Source organism: Vicugna pacos, chromosome 17 (genome assembly GCF_048564905.1).
Source record: "Vicugna pacos chromosome 17, VicPac4, whole genome shotgun sequence".
NCBI lineage: Eukaryota > Metazoa > Chordata > Mammalia > Artiodactyla > Camelidae > Vicugna > Vicugna pacos.
In genome coordinates this window covers 21,448,112-21,467,916 of record NC_133003.1, presented here as the reverse complement: position 1 = coordinate 21,467,916, position 19,805 = coordinate 21,448,112, and the positions used below count along the sequence as shown (strand labels likewise).

At 54.9% G+C, this 19,805-nt stretch overlaps 3 protein-coding genes across 7 annotated transcripts in view; 1 reads left to right on the top strand and 2 right to left on the bottom strand.

The window, feature by feature from the left end:
* Positions 1 to 173: 173 nt before the first annotated feature.
* P4HTM (prolyl 4-hydroxylase, transmembrane) lies at positions 174 to 14,527 on the bottom strand. 2 transcript variants are annotated; one of them, XM_072941238.1, is made up of 9 exons: positions 14,163 to 14,527; positions 13,851 to 13,932; positions 5,473 to 5,663; positions 4,522 to 4,618; positions 3,028 to 3,190; positions 2,150 to 2,459; positions 1,464 to 1,613; positions 1,130 to 1,253; positions 174 to 604 (listed from the first exon to the last, which is right to left on the bottom strand). In XM_072941238.1, the coding sequence occupies exons 1-9, from the start codon at positions 14,502 to 14,504 to the stop codon at positions 384 to 386; spliced, it is 1,680 nt and encodes a 559-aa protein (XP_072797339.1). In that variant the 5' UTR covers positions 14,505 to 14,527; the 3' UTR covers positions 174 to 383. The 2 variants fall into 2 exon arrangements, with proteins under 2 accessions (XP_072797339.1, XP_072797338.1); XM_072941237.1 differs by having other exon boundaries at positions 1,464 to 1,554; positions 2,274 to 2,459.
* LOC107033079 (secreted frizzled-related protein 5-like) lies at positions 7,403 to 10,379 on the top strand. Its single transcript, XM_072941244.1, has 2 exons — positions 7,403 to 9,052; positions 9,351 to 10,379. Exons 1-2 carry the CDS (start codon positions 8,707 to 8,709, stop codon positions 9,665 to 9,667), a joined length of 663 nt encoding a protein of 220 aa, XP_072797345.1. The 5' UTR covers positions 7,403 to 8,706; the 3' UTR covers positions 9,668 to 10,379.
* Positions 14,528 to 18,041: 3,514 nt separating the features above from the next.
* ARIH2 (ariadne RBR E3 ubiquitin protein ligase 2) overlaps positions 18,042 to 19,805 on the bottom strand; it is a 43,485-nt gene continuing 41,721 nt past the window's right edge. For 3 of the 4 annotated variants that reach the window (XM_015235033.3, XM_006196279.4, XM_072941232.1), the window contains 2 exons: positions 18,736 to 18,819; positions 18,042 to 18,521 (listed from right to left, as the gene is read on the bottom strand). In XM_015235033.3, coding sequence (XP_015090519.1) covers positions 18,450 to 18,521; positions 18,736 to 18,819 — 156 coding nt within the window. In that variant the 3' untranslated portion in view covers positions 18,042 to 18,449. Of the gene's footprint in view, positions 18,522 to 18,735; positions 18,876 to 19,805 lie in introns of all 4 variants that reach the window. The other variant, XM_031686578.2, reaches the window with a different exon arrangement.

The window sequence follows — 19,805 nt, the reverse complement described above, 5'->3', positions numbered from 1 at the left end:
GCCCCGAGGTCCAATGACGACCGCCCTCCGCCGCACAGCGTCCGGCTGGGATTGGCTGGGCCGCCCTCGCCCCCACTTCACGTGACGTCCGCTGCACGCCCCCGGCCGCCGCCTGCTCCGACCCGCCCAGTCTTCCTCCCTCCCACCCACCTGGAGCTTATTGAGTCTGCGGCTCCAAGCCGTGGTTTTATTTGTCGGGGCAGCACGGGTCTGTACACAATAAATAACATGGCTATAGGAACTGTGACCCGATCGCGGCTGGAGGCGGGGGTGGACCAAGATACCGGCCAGGCCTTTGGCCTGCAGCTGGACAAGGGGACGGCATGGCCCCCGACCTCGGGCGGCCGGCGACCTGCGGCTGGGGACCCGGGTCGACACTCCCCTCAGAGCTCCACGCGCGCATCGCCGTAGGCCCGGTCCAGGGCCCACTCCGGCTGCGAATCGGAGCCACCTTCGCGGGCCAGGCGCGCCATCTCCTGCTGGAATAGTGCCTGCCGTGCCCGGCTGGGGTCCACGTTGATCCAATTGTTAGCTATCCACTTAGTGCCGCGCGTGACCAGGCAGCCCCCGTGCAGTGAGTAGTCGTCCACGTCGCCCACCCAACCTAGGAGAGGAAGATGGTGTGAAAAAGGGGCGGGGCCAGAGAGACTAGGCTGGGCAGACCCGAACTTGTGGGCTGATCTGAACTTGACCTCACATAGCCCAAGTGCATGGCAGAGGTGGGCCTAGCTGTGCACACCTTCAGTGGCAAAAATTTGGCTCTAGGGCCTCCTTGGGGGCTCAGCATCTCTTTGTAATGAATGGCTTATCAACACCATTGGCCCTCTGAAACCAGCTTTCTTGCTGCCAGGCCTGTCCACAGCCCTTCTTAGTATGGGTTACTAAGGGACATGTGTCCCTAGCCCCAGTGAGCTGGAAGGCTGGAGCATCAGGAAATCACAGGGTTCCAGATAACCCAGGACGCTGCACAGGTGCAGGCTGCTGAAGTCACTGAGGATGGTCTCTGGGCGGCACTAGGAGCAGAAAACCATTTGAAGGGCAGCCGGAAACAGCTCACCAGAGTGTCAGGCAATGCTGGGTAAAGGGAAGCTTCCCTCAAGGCAGCCCTGGGCTGGCCACAGGTCCTCACCTTGCCCATCAGGCAGGTAGTTGTACCAGAAGACTGCTGTGCCCTGGCGGGGCTTGACACGCAGGTTCCCCTTGTCACAGTGCCTCCGAGTGTCACGGAGGTCAACGTCATCCTGAATCAGACTCTGTGGGCAGCAGGGTGGTATAGTTTTCAAGCTACTCCTATTTTATGGCCAGGAGCTGAGGCCAAGCAGCCAAACAAATGTGGCCAGAGGGAAACCAGTCAGATGTGCCCAGGGGACCACTCAGATCCCAGGTCTTGAGGATACTGGTATGAATTACATTTGCCCAAGGCCCTGCCATCCCACCAGAGTAACTGCCCAGTTGTCCCTTACCATTTCATCATAGGTCCTGTTGTCTGCTACAGGGAAGACAGTCTCGCCCCCACCGGTGACGTTGTTCAAATAAAACAGCACTGTCATGTAGCTGTAAGGCAGGGGGGCTGTTGAGCAGGTCCCCAGCTGTGGACACTCCCAGGGGCTTACCTGTGGGCAGGATAAGCTGCCCAGGTTCCCAAGGGCCAGAGGGGCAGGCTGGGATCAGTGACAACAGAGCAGGTCAGTGCCAAGATGCCCCCAGTCCATTCTTCTCCCCACAAACCCAGTCTTTCTGTGTATCACAATGTCTTTTGGCAGCCAAGACCACAGGTTCACCTAGCTAAACTACATGGCCTGAACCAAGGGCCAGCTGGGTAAGGTAGGCTAGCAGAAGCAGCAAGATCATGCAGGGGGCTGGCGGCGACTAGAAGGGACTGAGCCAGAGCAGCCACATGAAGAGAGACCTGCCACCATGCCTTGGCAGGGGAGGGGCACACAGCTTCAAAGGCGTAGAGCAGGTGGAGACAGGATCAGAACCAGGGGAGGGGGCAGGAAGAACTGGTGGGGTCTAACCTCGCCCCTTGCCTGAGAGCTATGGGGGTTAGTTTCAGTGTCTGTGGGTCTCTCAGTCTGGCCACTGAGATAAGATGGCCACCCTTTTGGGGCCACTTGGTAAACACCCTGGGGGGAAGGGTATCCTCGACCAGGATGGCCCAGAGCTCTCCAGGCGCCAGATAAAAGGGCATAGCCTCAGGGCAGGGCTGCACTTGTGCCATGGGGGTGCCTGGTCTGGGAGTTGAAGGCAGCTCCCAGGTGGGAGGTACTTGCCGGCAAGAGGTCTCGAAGGGTACAGACTCATTGGCCACCAGCTTGGTATGGGAGCAGATGGTCTCTGGGTACACAGGCCCGCTGTCCACGTGGGCATGGTAGTGGCCTCCCTCACCATACCGCACGACCTGCAGTGGCTCGCTGAGCTCCACGATCTCAGGTGAGAGTTGGGTGAGACGCAGCACCCTGGTGGGCAGCAGGCAGCATTCAGCTGGGCAAGCCCTGTGCCGGGTGGCACCCTGAAGGAGCTGCCAAGGTAGACCCTGGGCCTGCCACAAGCACTGCCCCTGCCTATTTCTCCTGGAAGCCCCTTAAGCCACCCCAGACTGGCCCTCCGGGAGCAGGAAGGGGTTACTCATGATGGGCCCTTCTCCCTGGATGCCAGAGACATCCACTGGGTGGGAAAGATGAGATTTCCACTCAGTTGGGGGAGGGGGTGAGAAACGCCGTCCGGGAAGAAGGTTGTTTATCTAAAGCCCGACTGCTCAGGGGCAGGGGGTCCTGTGGAAAGAGGTAAGAGGTCATTTCTCTAATTAGCAGAAAACAAACATTCCACCTATTCCTAATCCCAAATGAATATTGTTTGCCCACAATTAGGGCTAATTTCCCTTTGTTAACTGCCTAGTTCCTAATGGGTCCCAATCCTGATCTAACAAGTAGAAATTAATCCTGAGTTGGCTAATCAATTCTGTTCCCTGGGACGCAGCCAGGGACTTCTCCCACTGCAAAAGGGAGGGCAGCCTCAGATGCTCACCTCTGGCGGATGGCGCGCATGACGTGGTGGGCACCTTCACCCTGGTAGAGCCACGTGTGGTGGCTGTTCCGCACCAGCTCGCTGGACTCTGCCTTATGGCTCTTCATGTACTTGTGAAAGTCTCGAAGGTCCATGTCGGAGAACTCCTGCAGGCTCAGCACTCCTGCACAGGGCACCCACCATCAACGCCCACCAAGCTCATGGCGGGAGGCCACGGTGGGGAGGCTGCACCTTCCTACCTACCCCTGGCCTCAGGCACTGGGGGGCCATATGCACCTGTCCCCCAACCTGGACTCAGGTCAGATGAAGTTGGCTTCTGTCACATCAGGCCCTACAGGAAGACCCAGAGAAGTTCATTTTCTCAGTTTAAGCCCTGATTTGGCCCCAAAGGATGAAACCCAACCCCTATTAGATTGGCCAGAGTAGGGTCTCCAAAGGAAGCTTAAGCCATATGGCCAGGACCCTAGGCCAAGGACTGCCCCGGCCCTCCAGCCTGGCTCTGTAGAGCGTGGTGGCTACCCTGCGGTCCTGTAGAGGGTGAAGAAAGAGAGCATTCAGTGCTGGCTTTTGTCCAGGGCCTTCCACACTACAGAAGTCCCCTCATGACCTCAGGTCCCATCCTGAGCGGAATACACCTGGCGGGTCCTGCCTACTAGGTAACCAGCCCACCTCAGCAGAAAAAGCCAGGCCATGCTCCCAAATGAGAACATTCTCCCCTGTTCTTGCTCCATGTTATCGTGGCTGACCCCCAACTGAGACACTTCCATGCTTTGGCCCAGATTTCTCTGATGGTGGGGGCCCTCAAGGGCTGTGAGTCTGTCACTAGCTCTGTACGTAGGGGCAGTAGCAGCATGACACCCCTCTAGCCACAGGCCCTGGCCAGATTCTCCACTCTGGGTTCACCAGCCACAAGGCTGTTCTTCCAAGTCCTGTGTGGCAGATGTATCTTCCTCAGTCGGTTCAGAAGTTGGGCATGAGGGTGATGACTACACCTCAGAAACCTCCTAGGGGTTATTACCAAATGGGTGGGGTGCTTACACGACAGCACCTCTGCCCACGCCCACCCCCAGCAGTTAGCATGACTCCAGGTGGGCAAGAGGAAGGCAAGGGGGACCTTGGTTCAAGCAGGGAGGCAGTCTGCTGGGGCGGACTGTGTGCCTGGCTGGAGAGGTGAAGCTGGAGCAGAATGAACAGCCAAACTCAAGCGGATCTCACTGTCCCTCTGCTCCTGCTCTACTACTCTGTCCTCCACCAGCCAGCAACCCTACCTCCTGCACCCAGATGCTGCCTGACAAGGTCGAAAAAGTCTCCAAGAACTGCCTTGGAGACTGTCACCAAGGGGAATGGGAGGGCCGGGCTCCTGCCTACTTCCCAGGGGTAAGGCCAAGGCTGGATCCTCACCTCTTCATCTCTGGCTACTCTAGAAGCTGTGCATACAGGCTATCTGGCTGTGAGGGCTCACAGGGGCAGAACTGTGGCGAGGTATGAGCTCACCGTCACCATCAGGGTCAGCCTTGATCGCAGAGTACATCTCCTGAATGTTCTCTGGAGTCATCCACCGTCCATTTCCCAGGCGAGTCTGGGCCAGGACCTAAAGCACAAATGGTGCCTCAGTGGTGTGGCCCCAATGATGGAGAGTCACCAGAGTAAAGACAGCCCCCCAGTTCTTGCTATAGGGCTAAGAGCTCAGGAGACAGGGCCTAGGTGAGGACACAGGACAGAGACCGAGTTCCCTGAGCTGGAGTGAGGGTAGGCAGAGAGGTCCAGAGGCACATGGGTAGGAGGCCAGGAAGATAGTCAAGAAAACTGAGAGCCATAAGCATTCCCAGCCCACACAGGCCTAGATGGGGAGCACTGTTGGCTGGTTGGAAGCAGAGTGAAGGACAGACCTATGTTCCACTCAGACACTCCAGGTGAGGTCGGGGAGGCCAAGGCCTGGGTGTGAAGAGGGAACAGGCACCATGGGGAGGCCTGGCCAGCAAATGACCACTGGGGCCATTAGGAGGACCAGGCTCAGTGAGGGCCTCTGTATAGGCAAGGGACCCTACACCCCACCAAGACCACTCTCAAAAGCCTGGGTGTGGGGTTTGCAGGGAGCGGCAGACTTCTGGCCCCCTCTGAGCTACCACCCCACCCACCATGAGTTCTGTGGGGCCCCCAGCAATGGCAGCAAGGAAATCAAACCACAGACAGCACACCACCCAGGAACTGTGGCAATAAATGCCAAAACCCCCAGGTGAATTCTGCCATCCTCTGGGGTTCCCAGGGCAGCAAGGGGCTCTCCAGGGAAGGAGGGAGGACCCTGGGCCTGGGCCTGTCCAAGCTGATCTGAGGTGGCATCTGACTCTTGAGGCCAGAACTGATCAGCACAAGAGAACTGGCCACCAAAAAGATAATTCTGGGTACCCCCACCCTGGTGCCTAATCCAGGTCCCAGGATCCCAACCTCACGGAGCTGCAGGCGACCATCGCGGTTCTGGTCCAGCAGCTGGAAGAGGTCCAGCTGGCTGATTTGCATTGTGCCCATTGCCTCTTCGTACTCTTCGGTGGGCAGGATCTGGCTGCGCTGTAACCCCTTCATCTGTGCCAGGTGGATGATGAGCCGACACTCCTCATCACTCAGGAAGCCAGGGATTTCTGCCAGAAGAGGAGGTGGGTGAGGCCAAGGTCCAAGCCACGGCACTGATGCACCCACTGCCTATCTCTCTGCAGAGTTCCTGGGTACTCCCTGTCCCCTGCTGGTCACCAAGTCAGGAGGACTCCACATACCCCTTTACATCTGTTCTGGACTCTGACCCCAAGGTCAAGTTGTCCTGCAAAGGTTGGCCAGTGTTTGGAGCATGGGGCCTCTCTCTTTGATGCTGAGAGCACACATTTTCCAGGGGAGTCTTGGGAGGTGAGCCAGAGGTAAGCTGGGTGTGGGCTAACCCAATCTGGGGTGAGACCAAAGGCCAGAGGGTTAACCTCTACTCTTTAATGGGTATATATTTTAAAAGCAGGGGGATGGTGGCTGATTTTTGCTTTCATTATTACTTTTCAGCGTTGTTCAGACAAAAACAAAGCAAAGACATCCAGCACTGTAGGCCAGCCCTTGCCCTCCATTCTCCTGCACAAGTGGGCACTGGTCATCTGCCCAGGGATGAGCTGCCCAGTGCTGGGAGGTCAGTGGGGATCACTCAGGTTTTTGGCAGATGCTCTGAGATGTCCCAGTGTCCTTTGTTTTGGGAACAGATGTACACTGAACACCTACTCCATGCCCCTAAGTGCGAGTAAAGGCCAGTCAGGCCTGGGGCTTGGCCCCAGTGGCTGGATACCCCCACACCAGTTCCACAAGCAGCTCGCTAGAGCTGGAACGGGTGCCTCACACCTGGTGAGCCCACAACCCAGGGGCCCCAGGCACGTCTAGGCTCAGAGCCTGAGTCCTGCTTCATTCCCTTGTTCCTGGAAGAGAAGACTTCCTAAGACAGGGGGACAAGAGGCCCACAAAGGAACTGACGGGAGGAAGGGCCGTGCCGCCACTGTGGTCTGCCACTTCTCTGGATTATTCTCCCAGCGTGAAGTTCCAGTCATTGCCAAGAGGAAGGAAAACGGCCACCCAGAGCCAAGACTGGAGCAGCTTTTAACAGTAATCACAGCAGATCACACTTAGGTAGCACAGACTCTGTGTCCTGTCACAAGCTTGTCATCAACTCTGAAATCTGAATACTCATCCTAGAAAGAGACCCCGTTAACTCGCCCACCCTCCCCATGAGAAGCCTCCAGCGCAGAGAGATCAGGGAGCTGGCCAGGGCCACGCAGGCTGCTGTATTCCAGACCCCATGCTCACAACCAGACTCAGCTTCCATGGGTAGGTGACCCAGAGTGATGACACTGAGGACAGGACAAGGGCTCCTCGCCCCTGGCCTGCTTGATCCCCCCAACCTGGCAAACCCAGAGAGGGTGTGAGCCATCCCCTGGGGAGCAGCGCTGCAGGACAATGGGTTAGACCAAACTGCTAATCAACAGACTCGGCTCCTGATGGCTTAAAAAATAAACAAACAATTAAGTAAGCCAGAAAAAGAAAAGAAAACACAGGCCCAAGTTTCTTCAGTTTATTAGGTGCCAGTAATCCGCAGGCCCAAAGGAGATGCCACCAGTCTCTGAAGTCCCCTGCCATGTGCTAATCAAAAGCAAACAGCCCAGGCCAGCACACTGGAGCCTCACCAGGTGGGTCCAAGCACCTGGGAGCTGGGCAAACACTGGTTCCTGGGGTGTGGGTATAGCCCTATAAAGCCCCCAGCCTCAAGCCATTAAGACCAAGGCAGAGAAAGCAGGTGATGGATCGAGGACCGTGGCTGCTGGTGGCACTGGTGGTGCTATGGGGTGACGGCGGGGAAGGGGCTCCCTGGGGCCCCACGCGGTGCATGCCCATTCCCCAGGCCATGGCCCTGTGCCACGACATTGGCTACACAGAGATGCAGCTACCCAACTTGCTGGACCATGACACTGCAGCTGAGGCCATCCAGCAGTCAGCCAGCTGGTTGCCCCTGCTGGCCAGGGAGTGCCACCCTGATGCCCGCCTCTTCCTGTGCTCCCTCTTTGCCCCCGTGTGCCTCGACAGGTAGGGCAGGGGCTCCCAGGTGAGGGCGGGGGGCCTTCACTAGCCACTGCCGTGTACCTATCAGTGCCGAGTGCCAACGGGAAGATGAAGGGTTTTTTTTGTCAAGGCGATGCTGGAAGAGAGGAGCAGGTGCCCACGGGACAGAGGAGACATAGGCAGGGAACTACCAATGGTGAGCGCCTTTGATCTGGATCCACAAATCATCAAGGGCTCCAGAATGTCAAGGGAGGGCAAGGCGATAGGCTGCTTTAGGCTAGGGGGCTGAGGACCCCTCTCCAGTGGAAAGTCTGTCTGCCCAAGGGATCTGGGCAAGACATAGAGCCACGGCTCATCTGGTGGCCTTTTTTCTCAGGGAGTCCAGAGACTGCAAGGCTGATTCCTCTTCCCCAGCCTAACCTATCCCGGGAACAACAGCTCCTTCAGTTTCTTCCTTGCAGAGCCAGGACCTGGAGCCTCAGGGTGACCATGCCTGTGGCAGCAAGAATGGGCTTTCTCAGAACCTGAGGATCGGGCCTTTTCAATCCTTGCCAACCCCAGGACTGGCCAGAAACTGCAGCAACCTGCAGGCATTTCAGGACAAGAGGGAGATCCTGCTTTCTCCCTCCAAGATGGGGAGTGAGGGCCCAGAGGGCAGGGCCCCTCCCACACCCCTCTCCCAGGCACTAGAAGTCCACCGGAGCTGCAGGGGGAGGTGCACTGGAAACTGGAAAGGAGCCGGGCTGGGGGAGGGGAGGTAGGAATACAAGACAAGAAGGGAGATTCAGGGCTGAGGGCGAAGATTACAGCTGGCAAGCAAGAAGCCAGGCTGCAGGGCTGTTGCTATGTGACCAGGGTGTCGTTGCCCAGCAACAGTAGAGTTCCTGACCAAGCCTGGAGCTAGGAGCACCAGAGGCCCCAGCCTGGAGTCTAGGAACCCTGGTCCTAGGTGTCCCACTGGCCCTGACCTCTTCCCCCTCCACAGGGTCATCTACCCGTGCCGCAGCCTGTGCGAGGCTGTGCAGGCCAGCTGTGCACCCATCATGGCCTGCTACGGCTACCCCTGGCCAGCCATCCTGCACTGCAGACGCTTCCCCACGGGCCATGGCCTCTGCGTGGCTGCCGTCTCCAATGGCTCCCGCCCGGGCCGCCCACGTGAGTCTCTGCACGGTTTCTAGGCTGATCTTGCCCTTGCTCGGCCCCAAGGGCTGTGCCCCACCCTTTCGAATCACTCCTCTCAGGGATCAGGTAAATGGGTCTCACAGGTGCGAAAGAACAAAGGGAAAGCGGGAGAGACCGCTGCTGATGGCTCCCCTCCCCAACCCGGGGCCCAGAGGGAGCCTCACTCCACCCCTCCCCCCAGTGCCACGTGCCAGCTGCAGGGACTGTGAGTTGCAGGACACCCGCTCGTCCAAGGAGGTTCTGGACACGCTCTGCGCTAGCGACTTTGGTGAGCCCCTAGTGTCCGGCACCCCTTACACCCCCTTACAAGTGCCTTCATTGCAGCTCTTGGCTTGAAGCTCAAAAAGAGGGGATATTCAAATGATACGCCTGGTTAGAACTAAAAAATAAGTTCCTTTAATAAGCGTGGGACATTGCTAAAATAACAGCCAGGAGGATAGGCCTTCTCTAGGACCCTGATTCCAAGAGCAGAGCATCAGACAAGAGTCTGGTTCACCAGGTGGAGGGAAGGAGGGGGATACTCCCAGAGGCCAGACCCATCACCCTGCCCCTCTGATCCCATTCAGCAGTGAAAGTTAGGCTCTCCCGGCGCAATGGGTCGTCCTCCGGACCCTCAGACTGCGACCTGGACTCACGGCTAGAGGTTCTGAAGGCGGGCCCACTGTCTCCTGGGGAGCTGGCGCCCACTCTGCGACGCTGGCTGCAGCTGGATGCCACGTGCGTGCACAACCTCCTGCGTGGAAGGCATGCTGGGACCTACGTGCTGTGTGGGGAGGTACTGGGTCACCGTCTGCTGGTAACCACGGCCTATGCTTGGAGCCAGGGCCACCGAAATCTGCAGTTGGCTGTGCGCAGGTGGCGCCATCACCAGTGCCCAGAATAGCGGCTAACGCAGGCAGGGAGAGCCTGGGACTTGACAGCCACAGCCTCTGCAGTGGTCACGTGAACCATGTGCTCCCCTGGACACACATAAAACCTTCTTTCTGCTGCCCTCCATGGATATCTGCAGATCAAGAGTCCAGAGAAGCCCCAAGGCTCACCCAGGACTGGCTCAAGTAGGATGGAACCCCACCTACATGGTCACAGTGAGGGGCCCCTTCCTGAGCCAGTAGTGCCCTGCCTGGAAAAAGGCAGCTGTGTGTGCTGGGCAGGCAAGACCACCTTTCTGTCCCTCCCAGAACTGGGATGTCAGCCTGGCTGATGCCCTGCTACTGCCCACAAACTCCGACACCCTACACTGAGCCTTGGGGCAGGCGTGCAGCCTCAGGTTACACTCACCCAGGCCCCATGCAACTTGTCAAGCCCCAGGCAGACTCGATTATATCTTCCTGACTTTTACTGGGTCCACAGTTCTGCCCAGCAGCAGGCTTGTGGAGCAGCAGGGGGGTGGGTGCATACAGAAAACTGCATTAAGCTGCTTACAAACATGAATATGCACACTAAAATTCTTTCCCTACTTCTGCGCTTCCAGTGCTTGTCAAGAGAGCATAGTGGTCTTATGTACCTGCCTAATTGTATTTTTTAAGCAGAGAAAGAATGTGTTTGGAAATCCTATGCTAACGCACTGATAGTTTTAAAATAAATCGTTTGTTGTAGTACTGCTGTCAATTACTCATTTATGGGGAGAGGATACAGCTCCATGGTAGAGCGTGTGCCTAGCATGCATGAAGTCCTGGGTTCAATCCCCAGTCACCTCTATTTAAAAAAAAAAAATTACTCATTTACCCTAGTTAAGAATGTGTACTAAAACTCTTGCTGGCCCACTGGAAGTGCCCCCCGCTGCTCTTGAAGAGGAGGCGAGTTGGGAGGCACCTGGCCCGGATGGTGATGGAGACCACTCTGAGCAGACAGACAGGTGCTGCGCTGGCTGGCAGTACCCAGTAAACCCCTCCAGGTAGCCAGTAACTGTCAGCAGTAGACTGGCCGCTGCACACACAGTGGGAACAGATCAGGCCTCCCACACATGCAGCTCACCTTTAGGGGCAGAGGCACAACTGACAAATAAATACAGAAGATAGTTTCCAATGAAGCTAAGTGCTGAGAAGAACAACAAGCAGGCTGACGCAGCAGAGTGCTAAGGAACCGCTAAGACCAGTCTGAGGTGGAGAGAAGGCTCTGAGGAGGGGAGGTCTGAGCAGAGTGATGGGGGTGAAGGCAACCTCTGTGGGAGAAGCCAAACTGAGCCTTCTGGTGGAGGGAACCGCACACACAAAGGCGCCGAGGCAGCGGTGAGCTTGGTGTCTGAGAATCAGCAGGAAGGGAGTGAGGGGTGGAGTGGCAGATGAGGTTTGAGAGGTGAGAGAGCCTTGGGGATCAGATGAGACTTTGACATGAAATGGGAAATCTTGGAGTCTTTTAAAGAAGGGAGTGAGGAGAGCTGATCTGCTGTTTAAATAAGGAACGAGTGAGGGCTGAGTGAGGTGGAGGGAGAAGTGAACCACCTGAGAGAAAGCAATGTCCCCAGGGAGGTGACAGTGACTCAGAATTGGAAGACCCTCCTTCTGAACTGAATGAGACAGAGCCTCATTCGACGGTCCAAACCCTTGGGAAATGCCTATCAGTCAAATAGGTATTTGCCCGGAACTTAGGGTAGGGCCTTTTATGGCCAGGTCCCACTTGCCAAATGTCTCTAGGAACCAAAGTGGGAAACAGGAAATGTTCCCCAAAGGGAGAGGCTGGAGGCTGCATGGGGATTTCCCTGTGAAGTGGTGAGATGCCTTTCTATGGAGATGGGGACACCCTGAGGTAACACCCAGTCCCTCCTCCCCAGCTTACACTGTGAACACCTACCCCTTGAGCCATGGCATCTTGGGTCCCTGATGGTGGGTCACAGTAGGGTAGTGGTGGCAGAACCCACAGCAGACCCATTCTCCTTGGGCCCTTCCTGCCTCTTTAGGGTGACAGTAGATGGATGGACAGGCAGGCACAGAAGACAGACAGACACTGCTCCTTCTTGGGGTGAGGCTTCCTCCTTTGGATTCATCCAACACCACATTCAGGAATACCCCTCTCTGGACACCCTCTCCCATGTGGCTGGCCTGTCTCATAAGTGGAATTCTTATAATCATTGGTCCCTTCTTCACTTGTCTCACCTCATTTCACCAAGCAGCGAGCCCCAGGCCTTTTCAGGTAAAACCTGGGACATTTTTCACCAAAAGACTCAAAAGTCATGTAAGAGTTTTGGAGGAAATAAGAACCTCAATCAGGAAGGTCTTTCTGCAACTGCCCAGTTCTCCTAATCATGCCCCCTGTCATTCATCTGCAGAAACAGAGACCATCTGACGGCTTAACCAGAATCAACCGACCTTCTGTTCAATCTCTTCTGCTTCCTGTAGTGTACTCTTGGAGAATCTGGGTCTGGGTTTCTCATTCTCTGCTTTGTCGGACTTTGACACAACAAGCTGCATGTTAGGGGGTAAGGGTCAGGGGTTATGGCCTCATGGTTCACTTAACCTAACATCCATCTTAATTAAGTATATACAGGTCCCAAAAAGGCTGATGAGAGAAAGCACACCCGCCTCAGATGTGTCTGTTCACAGCTGTGTAGTAGTGATGGGGAGAGTTGTTCCCTTCGCCTGGACCACCTGTTTCTGACAGCCACCTGGCTTGATCCCACAGCTCCTGCAGGTCTGTGCTCAAATATCTTTCTCAGGGAGGCCCACCCTGGCCAAACCCAGTTGAAGTTCTGCCTTACTGGTCTGTGATCACTTATCACCATCTGACACACCATGTGTGTTTACTTATTTGTTTATTTTCTGTCTGTCTCCTCATCTGAATGTTAGCTTCAGGTGTTTTGTTTTTACTTTCCTGTTTTGTCCAATACTGTGTTCCCAACACCTAAAATAGTGCTATGCACAGACTTCAACATTATACAGCAATCATAATCATAATAATCTTTTAGAGCCCCTCTCACAACAGGATTTGTATCATAACCTACCTTCACTCAGACAGCATGCATGTGAAATCGGTCTCACAGGTCTAGGCATAATCCCCACCCAGAGCCCTCTGCTCTGGGGGTAACAGCATGTGCTCAGATGCTCTGCTTTGGTTCCCAGTCCCCTCCTTAAATCCCCTTACCCACTCCATCCCCCAGCAGCCAGGAACACCTCAGGTCTGCAGGTAAGTGTGCCACTGAGGCTGGGCACCAGGACTGGGCCAGACAAACCTATCCTGGGAAGGGTCATGGGTATGGAGTCAAAGACAGTCTTGTTGACACTGGTGGTCTTTGAAGGGCTTCAGTCTTCACAGCTAGCACATTGGCTTAGAGTGCAGGCTCCAGAGAAAGGGTGCCTTGTTCTAATCCTAGCTTCACAGTGAACCAGCTATGTAAGCCTGGCCAAGCAAATGGAGCTCTCTGTGCCTCACTTTGTCACCCACTAGCTTGAGGGTGAGATCTACAACCCACCTCCCAGAGGGGCTGTGAAAATTACACAAGATCGCATGAAGCCTAGCACGTAACAAGGGCTCAGAAAATGTGTGCTCAGCTATGATGCTGGTTCCAAATGAGGTCACTCTGAAAGGCTTTGTCTACTACAATGGCTGAACACAAAGCTTCATCCTAAGAATCCCAAACTGTGGTAGCAAAGGCTACCCTCATGGGACAGGTTTTAGGGCACTAGCTTATCCACATTTGGACACAGCCTGCTTTTTATCAGACCACAGGGCCCACTTTGGGAGTGGGATTCCCCTTCAGAGGCCCTGAGATCAGCTAGGACCTGGTTATCAGTTTTTCCGACCCTCCCCCAATTCTAGAATGTGACAGAATTAACCATGGCAGGGAGTGTCCAAAGACAGTTTCAATGAAATGCTTATCTTTTCATTGCCCAGCTCTGTGATGGAAGGACAGCTGCAGAGTAGGGTCACAGAGGGGAGTGTGGAAAGGTCACCATGTCACCCTATTATGGAGGTGGGGGCGAGTACCTCACTTGGAGCAACCTCTGGGTAGAAAGGAAAGGGCTACTTTGGAGCAACCATTTCAAAACAGAAGTCACGTGGTCAAGTGAGCCTCAATGCGGCCACCGCACAGCAGCCCCTGGCCCTTCGTGGGGGGCGCCCAGCGTACTTACCAAACAGCAGCGGCTTGAGGCTGAGGGTTCGGATGAAGTGATCCCTGTCGTCGACCAGCTGGACCTTGCGCTCGTGCCCCACCTAAGGCAAAGCGGCACAGCGGGCAGCTAGGGCGCCAGGCCGTGCCACCCGAGGAGGGAAAAGGCGCCCCGGCCCGGAGCGCGGCGGCGGGCGACCGAGGGGGTGAGCGCGGCAGGCCGGGGGCGGAGCAGGGAACAGCGCAGGGAGCCTGGGGCTGAGCGCCGGCAGTCAAGGGCTCGGCGGTGCGGGGCCTGCAGCGCGCCGGGGCGGGGGGTGGGGGGGGTGCTCACCTTGATGCCTTCGAGCCGGGTGAGGGGAGCCAAGGTTGGCGCGGACCCAGGGCCCTGGGCGCGGCGCTGAGGCCCGGGGTCGCTGCTCTCGTCGCCGTTGCTGTAGTGTACGAAGAGCAGCAGGGCCAGCACGTTGCCCAGGTACAGGTGCACGAACACCATCAGCACCAGGAAGTAAGCGCGCGAGCAGATGCCGCGGGGCTTGCACAGCGGCCGGACCGGTACGTCCTCGCAGTCGCCCAGCCCTGCTGCTGCCCGCGCTGGGTCGTGTTCGGGCGGCACCCACCGCGGTCTCGCGGCCTCAGGCCGCGGGCCTGCAGCCGCCGCCGCCGCCGCCGCCATGGCGTCCAGGTCGCGCGTGCGCCCAGGGGAGGAGCCGCGGGGATGCCGGCGCCGCGCCGCGCCGTCGCCGGGACAACCGCCGCCGAGCCCGCGCACGCCGTGGTCACGAGGAGACGGTGCCTCAGGATGCTGCGCGGTGCTGCGCTCCCTATCTCTGTGCGTTGGACCCCGGCCCACGCTAGAGTTTCTCTTTCCGAGCTGTGTTACTGTCAGGCGGAGATGCACACTCCCCAGGACAGACGCCGACCCCCCAAATGTAGATGCAGACAAGAGCTGCACAGTTAAGGAAACCCCACTGGTAGTTTCTCGGTTCCCGGGTTAAGACGCAATTCCCTCTTGCCGGGAAAGTATGGTTTACATTTTCTTGCTCCCAGGAGTAGGGTGGCAGCAAGGAGGCCATGCTAAAAGATGACATTACTGTGGTGGTTTGGGGGCACCGCGGAGGCCGATGACTGTGCATGTGGTGGTGTAGGAACCACGGCTTTCAGCACTGATACTCGCCAGTGTAACAGACCAAGAACACCTTGGAGGTCTGCTCTGCGGTTGATCTGAACCTCCTGGGGAGGCCTGCAGTTCTCAGGCCTTAGAAAGAAACTGCGTGATGTGCGGGGTAGCATAGACGAGGAACCCAGTGTGGGGTGGTCAGAGAGGGCTCTCTGGAGGAGCCCTGGCACCGTAAGTGTAACCTGCAGGAATGCAACAAGTGCTCAGGTGCACAGGAACACTCCTTGCCTCAAGCTGGCACATATGAAGGAGAAAAAGACTTTTCCATAACTGGGACCATAGCCTCAGAAGAAAATTAAACTCAGATTAGCACCAAATATGGAGGTGGGAGGACATACTAGCCGCCAAGTGCCAAAGCCTGTGGAGAGCTTCTTTTTTTCCCTACTCCGCTCTGAAGGACTCCTAGAGAGTAGAGCCCATGTATCTTTTGTACACCATCGTATTCCTTGGGTTTGGCACATTAGAATTCCAAAGAGGAGCAGCTGTGAAGTTCATACTGGCAGTGTCTGGGACCTCCCTGGCCTGGGCTGTCCTGTGCATGCTGCCCACAGCTCTGGAGCGTTCGACCTGAGCTATCACTGAAGTTGCTGCCACTCCTGCACCACAAATGTGGACCCCCTTAATCAGAACTGAAGCCTCATTTCCTGACTTCAACCTTTGGGATTAAACTCAAAGTATTTCTAGTTTATGCCTAGAGTCGTCACTTCATAACCCCAGGGCCCCTGTGAAGCCACAACCCATCTTCTCACCCCTATCCCCGCCATACTCTTTGGCCCTTCGTTACCACATCTCCTTTGGACTCAGTAGTCTTCTGATGCAGCTCAGGGCATCAGCAAGGCTGTGGGGCATTAGAATCAGTACGTTAACACATCTTGGGATCTGTTTCTGGTGGGGCACAGTTTGGCCTGTGCCCAGGGAGGGAAAGGAGAGCCAAAACTGCCAGGATATTCCACTTCCCTCCACAGTGCCCTCTTCCCAGAAAGGGAACAAAGGTAGAGTAGAGTCAGGCCAGTGGGGCCTTCACAGCCCTCTGGAGGAGGGGCCGGCCAATAGTAAGGCCCCCATTTGGTGCTCACTGGCAGAACCCCCTGGGACACTGGCTCAGAAGGCTACTTGGATCCTCTGAAGAAAGACTTCACACACTTTTATAATCAGAAACTTTGTTTATTTTGAATAAACCACTCAACTTTGAGCAGATGACATTGCCTCAACTTTTTCTTTGAAGAAGACAAAGATACACGGTAAATTCATGAAAACACCGTGCCTTCCTTTGCAGGGCAGAAAAATCCTGACTTTTCCCAACTTCCTAATGATATTAACGAGGGACAGCCACTTGGAGCACAAAAGGAAGCTCTCCACAGGTCAAAGGCTGCAGTCGGGACACAGAACCTGCTGCAGCTCCAATTGTTGGGGCCACGGCTGGATGCAAGTGCACTATGTGGCAGCTGTGCAGTCCAAAAACGCCCAGGGATGCCCAGGGTATGACTTAAGGTACAGAGCTGCAACTCAGGTCCTGCCTGTGCCAGGGTGGTGACAGAGAAAGGACGCATTGGAGAGGTAAAGGCTTCAGATGCCAGGATCTTCCATGTGCCAATGCAGCAGTCACGCCCCACCCCTAGGTCCCCCCAGCAGGCACTCTCCTCATTCAGTTAGCTCACCACCATCCAATTCTGGGTTCATCTGCTACACTCCTAATTTATCCCTTCACTCCACCCCATTATCCCTCCCTTGCAGGGGATAAGAGGAAGAGGCAAAACCTGAGTGGGGAGAAAGGGAGCCTGCAACCAGCCATGTACTTCATGACCCCAAGGGGACAGCTGTCCTCTGTCCCCAAGAGTGATTCAGTTTACAGCTTACATGGTACCTGGGAAATTACTGACTGAGGTGAAAATGTTTGAATATCAAAGAATTTCCAACACAATATTTAATCACAGACCTCCCAAGCAACTCTTCCAGGAGGTCAAGGAGGCCCTGCTGAATACAGACAGTTCTGCCAGTCTCAGAGTGGAGGCACTGAAAAAGGCCACAGGCACCCCAGGAGATCACAGGTGTAATTTCTGAAAGGCCCTCAGCACCAACTTCAGGACAGGCAGGATACCACACAAACCACTTGTTCCTTTGTCCTAACTGTGGAAAAGCTGGCCCCTTCCCCTGTCCAGCCTCTCTAGCACAGGAACTGGGACCACAAACCAAAGACCCTCCTGGCCTCAGATTCCCAGACCCAAGAGATGATCTCCTCCAACAGCTTGAACCAGGCCAGGGGGAGCACATCCAACCCCCACAGCAGGTAACATGGAGACACACACTCCAAGTAACATGAAAACAACCTGTGCAAATAAGGCCCCTGAGCCAGGCCGACCAGAGCCCGTGGGAGGGCCATGCTGAACTCTGACCCTGACGTTCACCAGAGGAGAGTGTGGCAGGACAATGTCAGGCACAGCTACATGTGAACCTGGTCAGAGTTATACAACTGGAACACTGGCACAAAAGAAGGGACCAAGGTAAAACAAATTTATTTGGGAGAACAATTCCCTTTAAAAGTGAATCTCTAGCTTTAGGAGACAAAAGGAGACTGCTGAACTCACGTCCCCTGGTATGAAGGGCCACAAGCCCACCTACGGGCTCTGCTGTGGGCTCTGGCCTCAGTAGCCAGTCCTACGTAAACCTCACTTTCAAGAATAAACATCAGTCCACAGGCCTGCAGCGCCATCAGACTGACACACCACGGCAAGACTCTGTTCTGTACTGTCTCCTCACTGCCAAGGTTAAGGCAGCGTACCTGACCACTAAAGGGTCTACAAGGACCAGGCAGGAGGCACAATGTGATTCCCTGTGCTCCACACCTGTTACACAGGCCGACTCAGTTTCCCACCATCTGCCGCCCATACTCTTCCCTTGGGACTCTAGCTGTACCAAACACATATGAATCTGGAAAGTGAAGGCCACCCTGGGAAACCTCTTGCAGTAAGTAGACATTCTGAGGAAAGGTGAGCAGGCAGCATACGTTACGTTCTAAGTAAAATAGCTAGAGGGTAAAACACTCCAATGCCAATTTATTTTTAAAAAGGGTTCTGTGTAATTCTATGGTTTGCCCCCTTTTGTATAATTGTACAACCTTTGACAATTACATAAGTTGTAATGATCTAATACTATTAATAGTCATTCAGAAAAAACTTTCCCTCCCTCCCAACAACCATCCAGGGGGAATTGAAGGTCCTGAAAAGAGGCCAATTCAGCATGGCCTCTACCCTGGTAGAAACAAAAAGCGAAAAGATGAGAAAAAAACAGAAATTGACTAAGAGGTGTGTGGCCAGTGTCTCTCAGGAGTGGGGCCCTGGCTGTCGCCTGGGGTCGTGAAAGGCAGAGCCTGCAGCATGCAGTATGGCAGCCGGGAGACCTTCCAGCCACATCTTCCTCACTCCGGCATGTCCATGTCCCAACCTAGGTGTCATGGAAATCCTTCAGCAGGGTTCTCCTCCGCTGTTCTGCTATGTGCATCTGGTTCTCTAAGTCCTGCACCAGGGAAGTAAGACAGGTGCTTGCAGGGCCCAGTCCCGTGAGCAGGGAGCAACCACCAGGCCAGGGGCTCCAAGGAGTCAAAAGCACTGCCCTTCCCACCCTTCTCAGCAGCAGCAGCCAGTCCACATGCTGACCACCATGCTAACCATGACCACACCAGCCCTCCCTCACCTGCAACAGAGAGTCCAAGAGGACCGCAGACACTTACCCCTCTGTCATAGCTGTCCGCACGCTCCACTTTCCATGACAGGTTTTCGATCTCAGCCTCCAGCTGAGCCTGCTGGTATTCAAACTGTATGGGTAGAGCAGGAGGGTCAAAAGGAGAGGGGGCTGTAGCCGGGGCAGGGCCTGCAGATGGGAGGGGCAGACGCAGCACCTCAGGCTCGCAATGAGCTACAGACAACCCTGATACTGTCCTTAGAGAGCAGTGCTAGTTCCTGTACCCAGAGCCAGAAGCCAATCAAAAGGCTACCTGGAGCACAGCCACATGGCAAGGCCTCACTCACCCTCTGCCCCCAAAGAAAGAGGAAGAATTTTAGCCACTGAATAGAATGCTCTGAACATATAAGGAAATGGATACTGCAAAAACAGGTCAAAGTGGATATTCACAGACACTGTGTTCAATGAATACTTCATTTTTTTAGCCTTTCTGAAAAATCAAGTCTTAAAAATATTCAAAACATTTGACTTAGTAATTATACACCCATTCCAAAAAACAACTCCCAAAGAGGTTTTCCAGTGTCTTATTTATGACAGTGAAAAACAGAAACAATAAATTCCCTAAATGACGGTACGACTATATAATGGAACATTTATGTACTATTAAAAAATGGCATTTTACCAGCCTGGTAAATAATGACAGCTGCCAACACCAAACTGTTGTACCAATAAAATGTTATATATATAAAACCTTGATTATAGAAATAATATTAATTTTAAAAGGCTGGAAAATGCTAACAGTGGCCATTTCTTTCTGGTGGGATGATGGATGATGTAAATGTTTTTCTGTATTTGCCAACAATGAAACAATAAATGTGAATTATAATCAGGGGAAACAACCCACATCTAAGATGAAGAATTAAAGATGTAAAACAAGTCCACTATATTTAGGAATATGCATGCTGCTATCCTCCCAAAGCATGGGCACTGGCCTCCCAAGTGGCCACAGACATTTTCAGCCAGTCATCCTCTAAATAAAGTTGTTCATGGGCCTCGGTATATCTGCTTTCCTGTTACACAAAGTGCTGGCACCTGAGATCTACTTTGGAGATGAGATTT

Excerpts from the sequence above, each read along its gene's own strand:
- LOC107033079 (XM_072941244.1), top strand. The coding sequence starts at position 8,707 with ATGGCCTCTGCGTGGCTGCCGTCTCCAATGGCTCCCGCCCGGGCCGCC. Across the intron at positions 9,053-9,350 it reads GCTCTGCGCTAGCGACTTTG|CAGTGAAAGTTAGGCTCTCC; the intron begins GTGAGCCCCTAG and ends GATCCCATTCAG.
- P4HTM (XM_072941238.1), bottom strand. The coding sequence starts at position 14,504 with ATGGCGGCGGCGGCGGCGGCGGCTGCAGGCCCGCGGCCTGAGGCCGCG. Across the intron at positions 4,619-5,472 it reads GTCGCCTGCAGCTCCGTGAG|GTCCTGGCCCAGACTCGCCT; the intron begins GTTGGGATCCTG and ends TTTGTGCTTTAG. Across the intron at positions 1,614-2,149 it reads GAGAGCTCTGGGCCATCCTG|GTAAGCCCCTGGGAGTGTCC; the intron begins GTCGAGGATACC and ends TCCTGCCCACAG.